Source organism: Beta vulgaris, chromosome 9 (genome assembly GCF_026745355.1).
Source record: "Beta vulgaris subsp. vulgaris cultivar EL10 chromosome 9, EL10.2, whole genome shotgun sequence".
Classification (NCBI taxonomy): domain Eukaryota; kingdom Viridiplantae; phylum Streptophyta; class Magnoliopsida; order Caryophyllales; family Amaranthaceae; genus Beta; species Beta vulgaris.
In genome coordinates, this window is record NC_079210.1 from 40,254,082 (window position 1) to 40,265,468 (window position 11,387).

The 11,387-nt window shown below is 34.5% G+C and overlaps 1 protein-coding gene across 1 annotated transcript; it reads right to left on the bottom strand.

Annotated features, from left to right (window-relative positions):
* Positions 1 to 3,312: 3,312 nt before the first annotated feature.
* LOC125493669 (proline-rich extensin-like protein EPR1) lies at positions 3,313 to 4,619 on the bottom strand. The gene is made up of 2 exons (XM_048637150.1): positions 3,539 to 4,619; positions 3,313 to 3,419 (listed from the first exon to the last, which is right to left on the bottom strand). Exons 1-2 carry the CDS (start codon positions 4,617 to 4,619, stop codon positions 3,313 to 3,315), a joined length of 1,188 nt encoding a protein of 395 aa, XP_048493107.1.
* Positions 4,620 to 11,387: the final 6,768 nt, after the last annotated feature.

Below are 11,387 nucleotides of genomic sequence, written 5' to 3' on the forward strand. Positions count from 1 at the left end.
CTTAGTCTTGAAGTGTTGGTTCAAGTTTTCATCTCTTTTCTACTCCTAAGGAGCCATATATAACTTGGGTCACAACGGTGGAATCCGGCCCTCCTAGGTACAAAACACCGAGACCCTCCTAAAATTCTCATATTTATTAGTTTCATTTAGATTTTGTGATTTTATGTGAAAAAAGTTTGTAACTTTGATTTATAAAAAAGGGTTTTTTATTTACTTAGTTTTCAAAGAAAAGAACTTGCTTTTATGAAAATAAAGTGTATCAAGATGTAGGCTACATGTGAAAATGAGATAGAAGGTGGAAATAATCATCCTCCATGATTATTTCCATCCTTCAATACTCAAATATTATTTTTATTTGTTTTGTCATTTTATTCATGTTTTATATATTATTTTTATGTGATAAAACCATGTTAAATGATGATTGATGATATATGCATTATATACTGCCTTGTGTGTGTTTTTCATCATTTTGTGTGGTTATGTTTCAGGTTAATATTTATTTCAGATTATACCATATATTCCAGGAAAATACGTGATGCAGAAAATCCTAAACTATGAGGTGAGGGATGAAGATTTAAGTGCAATAAGATAACATAAGAGATTCTAAGGCTAATTTTTTGAGTGTTAACAAGGGGTAAATGTTTTTACAGACCACAAGTTGACATAAACTACAAAGAACACATAACATATGAAGATGTTGCAGGGTAGATGATTAGATACTTCTTAAATATACAGTCATTAATATTCTGATAGAGACAGCACGAGTTCTATAAGTTTAAATTGATGTTCATCATCAAATAATAGAAAATTATTGTTTTAATGTACTAGTCAAGGCCTCTACGTTCAAAGTAAAAGAGCTTGACGAAAACGGGAACAGATAATTGCCCTCTGAAGTTTCTATATTGGTTGAAGCGAAATTGGGCAAGTAATGGAAAAATCCTTCATTCAACTGATCAGACTTTTTTAAAAGGCAGGACGAGGGATTAGTAGGGTCATAATTTTCAAAATCAATCCCAAACTCGGTTACAACCGGTTCCCAAAATTTTGATCCAGAACTTGTACTTGTTTAACCAGGTCCGAAAAATTAATACATTCATACCAATTCACTCCGGTAAAGAGTTTAAAGGCGTGCTGACATTGATCTATACCTACAAATTTTGATAAAGTATAATTTTATGATAATATAAGTTCAAACACTTCAATTTGTTTTCCTTAAAAATTTAGATCAACCTTAAAAAACTTCAAAACACCTCCATTTTCCTCCTAAGCAGTGTCAAATATTGGCATCGGCCATTCCAAAAACTAAAGATGTCATGATTTCATTTTATGATTAAGAATTAGTTTGGTCTCGTTTGAACTATTCTGGTCTAACTAAAGTTTGACCTTATTTTTCTATGCAAATTTATAAGAAAAAAAAAATGAAGTCTTGCTAGATTCGTTTCAATGTGTATACTTAAAAACTTAAAGTTTAATAATATGTACTAATATAGACTTAGATACTAAGTAAATGGAATTTTCATAGTTTTTGCTAATACACTAATTAATGGCTTGTTTGGTTAATAGTCATAAATGGTGATAATGGTAATGTAATTTAGTGTAGATTTGTAATCAAATTCTAATATCAATACCATGGAAAAGAAATTTCATCATAAACATGAGTTTTCTTCCTTTATAAATTTCTGTTACAACCCAATACCACCTTCTTAGTGATACGGGGTGATGATGAAATATTAGGAAAAAAAAAATAGATGTTTGGTTGATGAGATAACATTACTATGGGAACTGCACTACTACAAAAGGAGTGTTATCGCGACGCTTTTTAACCCATTTGGCGATGCCAAAAAGCGTCGCTAAATTTGCTTGCGACGCTTTCTAAAAGCGTCGCGTCAATTGAGTAGGTATTTTACGACACGTAAAAGCGTCGCCATTCTCGACGCCTAACATAGTCCCCAATTGTCTCGTTGCGTAAAAGCGTCACCGTTCCCGTTGACTCGCAGCACCTTGCTGCCTCTAAATCTGGACGCTTTTTGGCGTCGTCAAAAGAGAAGTTGGATTTAAATTTTAATATTTAATTATTTGGCAAAATTTCATGATGACTATAAAATGTATTTTCGTTTTTGTAGTCCCTTTTGCTATTTTTCCGAATTTTATATATATATATATATATATATATATATATATATATATATATATATAATATATATATATATATATATATATATATATATTACACACACACATATATATGTACGTATATTTACTCTAGAATAAATTATAACAAACATTATAAACTTGAAGATATATATATAATAAGGTAAAAAAAAAATACTTTGATCAATATATTATAAATGTATATATACTAAGATAACTAAAATCCCTAGAAACATAATTGCAAATTGTATGTCGTAGTTAAGTCTAGCTAATTAATAAAAATATCCAAAGTGAAGTAACCTTGAAAATAAGCTAACTAATAAGATCTAGCGCGCTAGTAAAACAGATGACGATACGATAGTAGCTACTTTGAAGCCATCCGTTCTTGATCTTTTGCACCTTCATTATTTTCGATTACCTTCAAAAGGAGATAAAAAAGACAATATAATCAGTACGATAGTAATGATTGATGTCAAATTAAAGAAGAAAATAATGTATCTGGCTGATAAAAAAGATGAAGGTTTTGAAAAGTGACCAGGTAGAGAGATGATTATGGCAAAGTGTGCAGAGCGCCATGAGATGACCTTAAAAGTATCACATGGAAAGTCCAGCACCATCATTCGTGTTTCTTACCACTCCACTCTCGTTTCATTTAATGTTCAGGCATCACTATATATGAATTTCTACTCATTCCATGTCTTAAACTTTCTAATTACTAAATAAAGAAGAATCACATAAGAGTGCATAGCTCTAGAGAAGAATAAAGAAGAAACAAAGACAACAAAAGAACTCAAGTCTCATGAGATAAGCTCTGTCTCCATCTACAGGCGTTAGCAAAATCAATTTCCATATCAAAATTCTCCAACTTCATAAACATTACCCTCCTAGAATAACATCAAACTACTGTTTCATCCCTTAGGAAAAACAGTAACATGTTTAGATCAAGTGACATCCAGCATATCAGTAAGGCCATTCACATGTCCTAAACTTCATTAAGCTGTCAGCATCCCTGGCCATCATTATAAACATTAGTCACCCTAAAAAAAACCAAGTTGTTGACTCCCAGTTTGTGTATTATCCCAATTGGTGGCAGGAGAAATGAGAGACTGCAAACGGAATTAACTCGAATCCATTTCAAAAACAGAAAAATAAAAAACTCACTTAGATAGCCACATATTTGAATTCAACACAGTATTTAACGCCGTTGTTACTCCACACACTGATTGTCGGAATAGGACCACTAACCAATGTGATGTTACCTTCAGCATCTGCATAGAGATAAATAATGGGATGACGTTGCATAAAAACATATTAGAATAGCATAAATAGATATAATAGATACCAATATAAGTCAAAATCCTAGTAGACCATCAAGGAAAGACATTACCCTTTGTCATAACCTCTTCCTTCGTATCAAATTGAACATTTGAAGGCCAATCTGGATATGATGTTGACCGTACAGATTTTGATGTTCTCGACTTCATTAATGATTCTTCACCCTCTTTTTGCTTTGTTGGCTTACGGGATTCTGATGGGTTAAGAGGTGAGATAGTACGGGGGTTATGACTAGAAGGCGACCTACTAGGTGGGATAGGATCAAAGGAATTAGAAGGGATTTTGAGCGGGGTACTAGTAGATGGGTTGAGAGATGCTCGAATATGACCAGAAGAAGGATGTGGGATTTTGAGCGATTTTGATGTATTGGTAGAAGGGTTGAGTGGTGGGATATGACCAGAACAAGGATGAGGGATTTTGAGCGGTTTTGATTTATTAGTAGAAGGGTTGAGTGGTGGGATATGACCAGAAGAAGGATGAGGGATTTTGAGCGGTTTTGATGTGATAGTAGAAGGCTTGAGTGGTGGGGTATGAGTAGAAGAAGGAGGAGGGATTTTGAGCGGTTTGGATGTATTAGTAGAAGGGTTGAGTGGTGGGATATGACTAGAAGAAGGATGAGGGATTTTGAGCGGTTTGGATGTGATAGTAGAAGGCTTAAGTGGTGGGGTATGAGTAGAAGAAGGAGGAGGGATTTTGAGCGGTTTGGATGTGATAGTAGAAGGCTTGAGTGGTGGGGTATGAGTAGAAGAAGGAGGAGGGATTTTGAGCCGTTTGGATGTGATAGTAGAAGGCTTGAGTGGTGGGGTATGAGTAGAAGAAGCAGGAGGGATTTTGAGTGGTTTTGATGTGATACAAGGAGGGTTTTTCCATATAGCTAATGGTTTGCTAGTTGTTGCACTTGGTGTGATTGAAGGATTTGTTGTGGTGGCACTTGGTGGGCAAAATGGTCCAAATTCAACATTAGAAGGAACCTCATATGACTGTGATTGAAGGATTTGTTTTTTGTTTGATTGTGATGCATTTTCGGTCGAAGGAGAGTTGTGTGCAGCAGCAGCACCTGGTGACTGTGAAGACAATGAACTGGGCTGGTCATCTGCATGTACGTCCCTCGTTCTCTTCCCTCGATAAGTCATAATATATCACTGCAAGACAAAAAACGATAATGATCAAGCCCTTCTGAAAACTACTATAATATTTAAAATGAAGCAAAATTACAATTTACATCTACATTATTGATTATCATAGCTTCAGATTATGACGATAGGAAAAGATAAGGCTAGCATCGGCCTGTATGATGCATTGAATTTGAAGCTTGAAATTATTAGCTATTAGCTACAGGGAATCCAAAAATTTTAGCACAGCAGATCCAGTTTTTGTTTCTCCAGCACCATGTCAGAAAACTAATTCGACTACAGGTTTGTTAGTAATAATTGCACTTTCAGCTTTAGGTGAACCTTTAATAGTTTCACAAAGGCTTTACGTGAACTTAATGAAACTTGAAATGTGATTTTCAAATGTGAAAAGAATAGTGTCGATGCTATATTTAGAGACTTAAATAACGTTGTAGACATCTACACAGACACATTGGTACATTACTACATCTAATAAGGTGTGTAACTTGTTTCGTATCCCCCAAAGTAGACTGGAAATTCTAAATAGTTTAAACAGTAGAGCAAATTATTTTCTCTATCATATGAATTATGCACTTTTTCGGTTATGTACAGGGCATACGTAATTTCTTTTCTTAGAGTCTCGAATAAGATTAAAAAGTATTAGGAAGTACTCTAGGATCATTATAGCATGTAAGCCTAAATGTGAGGAAATATGTATTTTATCAATTAAAAGAATAAAAATTCTAAGCAACAGAATAGTACCTTCCAATTAGACCTGACAAAGGGCCACTTGTTATCCTGTAAATGCATATGCAACCATAGTGCCTCAGAATAAACATATACATAGCTTTAAAACCATCATTTTGGAGACTGTATATAACATTATCACATCATCTTTTCTTACCCACTCGAAATTCCACCACCAGCCGAGAAACCTCCACTCACACGCTCAACCACATTCATTACCAAATCAACCTTACCAGTGTCTGAAATGTTGGAAGAAAAAGAAACTGATTAGATTAGGGGAAATTTGATTCATCCAGAGAACAAGACAGATGTAAATATCCAATCCAACACCACAAAGTATCTTTATAATGCATAATCAACACAATGGTCTCTAAAGTTTGAAGTAATGAACTACCACCAACTGGGAAACGAAAATAAAGCGATAATAGAAGCCAAACAATTCGGTCAACAGTATGGGAATATATCATATAATAATGGTAACTTAAAGATCAATTAAAGCCTATGCTCAAGGGGAAGAGGGTCTCTCCTTAATCCAGCTAATAGACTGAACGCCAACAGATCAATTGGCCTACAAAAAGAAACTCAGACCTGAGGCCATGTATAAGAGATAGAGAATCTCAAACTGCTATTTAAAGCATTATTACTTGTTTATACTGATGTACATATGCTTTACTAGGAAAAAGAAGAGGTTCTTTAAAAGATCAAAGGTGCCAACGTCAAAAACTCAAACAAACTCATTATATAAAGTATCATATGAAAACTTCTATTTCCCTCGACCAACTTATCCGAAGAACAGTTTAAAGAGTTCTCATCATAGTAGCTATGCTATAAGCCTATAATATGGTTTTCTTTTCCCATAATGATAGCAAGAACTTAAGTTTTTTTAATCCAATCTTAGTTCCTTTAATTAACATGCTAACTTAAGACACGGAAAAACAACAATAATCTCCAATCTGAACAACAGAGCATGAAGCAATTAACCAAAAAATTAACAACAAAGCCTAATTAAGTGGCTTATACTATAAATCGATACAATACGACATCAATAATCAATATCCTCAGCAAAGCTTTCACCCAATCAAAATAATCCACAACATATCACATTCATTTACATAATTTTTAAGTAGATATAGAGTGAAATCAAGAGGGAAATGCAAACAGAGGAATAATAAGAAAGATAAATGTGGAGTAGACAAAGTAGTACCATTAAATAAAAGTTAATAACTCGAATCCAAAATCAAAACATAAATCCACAAATGAACAATGATAAAATTCTAAAAACCCAAAACCCTTCTATTCTAGAATCTCGTCATCCTCGGGTATATCAAACAAGTCCCTGGGCTTAGTCTTAATTACGTGCAACCATCCTTTTTGTATCTCATCCTCGACATAAAAAATTGTTTTGCTTGAGAAGAGAAAACAAATGGATCATCATGCAAATTTCGACCAGTGTGCATCAACTTCGAGAAGTTGACAGTAACTCTGCCACTTGGGTATGTTTTAAAACCCCTACGAATGTCAACCCAGTCACAACGAAACATTACAACCCTAAATGAACCATAGTAATCAAGTTCGAAAATTTCTTTCAGTTTTCCATAATACTCTTGGCCATCGGCTTCAACCATCACTCAGAATTTTGTGTCTTCCGAAATCGTTCACGATCCACGGTATCAAATTTATATCCATTAATAATGACGCTTTTCATCCTTTTACCGCGATTGCTTAAACCACCGGCCAACGCTTTTCTCAGCTTTCCTTCTAATGTGTTATCATCTGGGTTATGGATCTATAATTCCAGGTAAAATATTTAGTTAAACTTTGATTGATATATAAAATAATTAAGGCAACCCGAAATTTTAAAGCATATAACCTGGTTTTGCAACCAATCGGAGAATTCGTTAAGTCTCCATTGATTTTCATTATATTCATTCGCCGCAATTTCGCCCACTCGATGCTCTTGCCGCTTTACTTGGAGGAAATCACTTAAGAATTTGAAAAAAAAATATTGTTAAAGTTATAATTAATACATTCACTAGATAACCAATAATGGTACTTACTCAAACACTTGTTTCATCTCATCTGAATGAAGTAAAACATAGCGATGTGCTTGCTTTAAACTTTTGTCATCAAGACGAACATTTTCTCTCTTTCCAATTACGCGACATCCTGAGTTGTATAGATAGTTATTGACGTGTGGAACCCCGTCATCATTTCTTTTCGGTTTGTTGAACATGGTCTCAACACTTTCTAAATATCTCGAGCAAAATGTAATTGTCTCCCATAAAAGGAACCCTTCGGCTATAGACCCTTCAGGTTGTGCTTTATTGCTAACATGAGATTTCAAAAAGGCCAAGTACCTTAATATATATGAAGATCGTGAGTATGAAAGAGATAAGAGAAGATTTGCGATGGATTTTTATATAAAAAAATTAACAAATTAAAAGAAAATTGAAATTAGAAATAATGACCTTTCAATAGGATACATCCACCTGTAATGAACAGGTCCACCGAGTTTAACCTCATCCACTAAATGAATTAGTAGATGAACCATAATTGTGAAAAATGTTGGGAGGAACTCTTTCTCCATCTTACAAAGGGTCAGCACAAGCTTTGACTGAATGGTATCTAACTCTCCTTTATCAATGGTGGTTGAACAAATCTTCTTAAAAAAGCACGACAACTCCTCAAGCAAATCAATAACTTTTGTGGCATTTGATGCTCTTAAAGCAACAGAAGGATTTCTTGCATGAGGATATGATTGTCGTGGCTTTTCATATTAATAAGTTTACGCTCCTTCATGTTCACACATCTTTGCAAATTTGATCCATAACCATCAGGAACTCTGAGCTTTTTCAAGACTCTTAAAAAACGTTCTTTTTCTTCTTTATCCATGTTGTATGAAGCTGGAGGCATATACTCTTTAACACGATTAGGATGCGTTTGAAGCCAAAGATGAGATTTTATATTTATTTGTTTCAGAGCCTCCCTAGCTTTCTTATCATCTCTACTCTTGTCGGTTTCTAAAAGAGTTCCTAAGAGATTATCACACACATTCTTCTCAATGTGCATAACATCTAAATTGTGTCTAAGAAGATTATGTTCCCAGTATTCCAAGTCAAATAATATACTTTTCTTTTTCCAAAGAACCTTATCATTATCATTATCAATTTCATCATCCTCAACTTCTTCTCTCCCTCTTTTTTTAGGAACCGTTTTTGATTTCCCATAAACATAATTAACTTCTTCTTGCTGCTTCAAAATTTCTGTCCCACTAGCATGAACCGGAGCAAGGCCATATTCCTCTTTCCCATCAAATAAATTAGCTTGAGAACGGTAAGGATGATCAATCGGTAACCATTTTCGAGAACCGGGGTAGACAATTTTACCACCAAAATAATATGAACAAGTAGAATTGGCACAAGTAGGGCAAGCTTTATAACCTTTTGTACTCCAACCCGACAACATAGCATATGCAGGAAAGTCATTTATAGTGGAATGTAAGGATGCTCGTAGTTTAAAGTTTTTTCCACTATAAACATCAAAGGCATCTACACCTTCCCACAACAATTTTAACTCATGCATTAGTGGTTGCAAATAAACATCAATATCGATACCGGGACCATATTTTCCAGGAATAATCAAGGACAAAATAAATGATGATGACTTCATACAAAGCCAAGGAGGCAAATTATAAGGAATCAGAATCACTGGCCATGTACTGTAATTAGTGTTCATAAGACGATATGGATTAAAACCATCACTTGCTAGACCCAATCTAACACTACGAGGATCTTTAGCAAATTTCTCATATCTATCATCAAATTTTTTCCAAGCCTCTCCATCTGCCGGGTGGGTGATAATTTTATCGTCCTTGCGGTCAAAATGCCATCTCATGTCTCTTGCAGTATTAGATGACATGTAAAGCCTCTTTAGTCTAGGGATGAGAGGAAAATACCGCATTACTTTAGCTGGCACCCCCTTCATACATGTTTCTTTACCTTTCTCACTTGTATCACCTTGCTTGCCTTTCACATTTTGCCATCTTGGTGTGTGGCAAATATGACACTCACTTTTGTCGGAAAATCCCCCAATATAACATGCAATCATTTGGACATGCATGGATTTTCTCATAACCTAAACCCAAATCTTTAATTATCTTCATGCTTTCGTAATAAGACGATGGGAACTCCATAATATAAGGAAATGCGTCTAATAGAAGTTCAACCAATTTATTAAAAGACTCAGTAGACCAGTGGAACATACACTTAAGGTGAAATAAGTGCAATAGAAACGATAGCTTTGAAAAAGTAGTACACCCCTCATATAGACTCTCTTTAGAAGCTTCCTTGAGTCTATTGTACTTTGTCTCTTCTGCGTCGGTGTTAATTGATACATATTCATCATCTACCTCGAATTGAAAATTTACCTCTTCATGCATCTCATTTATATCTTCGTCATCAGAATCTAACTCATTTAATAACGGGGGTTCGTTAGTGGATTGTGGACTACCAACCCCAAAAGCTGCATTTAGTAACCCATCAATATCATCTCGACCTACTCCCTTTGCTTGATCACTATGGAGCCCTAAGTTGTTACCCACTTGATGACTACAATGAAAAATCCAATTTTTGTAGTTCTTATAAAAACCGTACAATAGAATATGGCCTACTTTTTCCAACTAAAACCATTTGTTTAACTTGCAATTATTACATGGGCATCGAGTTTTTCCTTCAACAAGAGTCTCTTTAGCAAGCTCTAAGAATTTCATGCAACCATTATAATAAGCGGGATGGCCTTTTGGTAAATCTATCCAACTAGAATCCATGTCTACAAAAAAAATATATATACGATAACAAATAAGAACCATATTAAGAAGAAAAAAAATATGAACATATATCTTCAAATAGTTCACATAAAACATGACCTAAACGAAATACTCTTGCTTATATGACTTGTTATGTACTCAGTGCCTAACATATCTAGAAATTGAACTCAGTGCCTAACATATCTAGATTAACATGAATTGTTATGTACGTTCCCTATCTATTTGATTTATTTTGCGTATTTACCCTATATGTCCACACTTCAGCAACACAATTCGTGCTGGAGTAGTTTAAGGCTTAGGCAGTTATATTACTATATATGAAAACTTATGTAACTCAGCCTTGGCTACTAGAGTCAGATAGTGTCAGTCTGTCAGACTCCATCTTTTGGAAGCTTGCATGGTTATTGTCCAGAAATAGTTCTACGATAATTTATGTTTGAAAGCGTACCAGAAAAAAAAAATGTTCTTTGCTTTTCGAATCATAAACCTTGGGATTGATGGGTTCCACGTGAGAAAATTATAAAAAGTAACAGAGGCATCATAACAATTTTGATAGTTTACTGATCAAAATCTTAAAGAGTATAAAACACAAAATTTTCAAGAGAATTGGAAATGATAAACAATATCAAAACTTATTTATTTATATAAGAGTTGATTCAAGGAGTACAACCAGATAATTACAAAAGCCAGTATCAAACAGATCATACAGAAATGTAGTAAGATCATTGAAAACCTGAGGAAATAAAAATGGAGAGGGGAATCGAGGAAGCAGTCTTTTGACATACAATCTAGATAGCTACACACATAAAATCACATGATATTAGAAAAGAGGTAGAAGATGGGGAAGGGCACCCTAAAGGAGAAAAGGGAAGTAGACCTATGGATCACTAGTAGCATAAGCTATTACTACATAAGAACAATAAAGGGCTGCCCACTGGGGCCAATTACACATCCAAAAGAGCCAAAATTACGAATAAGGGTCATGGTTACAGTCCTCATAAGCTCTAGTATGGTGAAAACTTGTGTAAACAGACAGAAATGTAGTAAGATCATTGAAAACCTGAGGAAATAAAAAGTGGGAGAGGGGAATCGAGGAAGTAGCGCGCAGTCTTTTGACATAAATCTAGATAGCCCTACTAATACCGTTGTACAAGGAAAGGAATAACAATTTAATGATTCTTCAAAAGCATTTCCACATCATATAGACCATCATTTGT

Coding starts and splice junctions, on each gene's coding strand:
- LOC125493669 (XM_048637150.1), bottom strand. CDS start 4,619: ATGACTTATCGAGGGAAGAGAACGAGGGACGTACATGCAGATGACCAG. Junction 3,420..3,538: donor GGAAGAGGTTATGACAAAGG/GTAATGTCTTTC, acceptor ATCTCTATGCAG/ATGCTGAAGGTAACATCACA.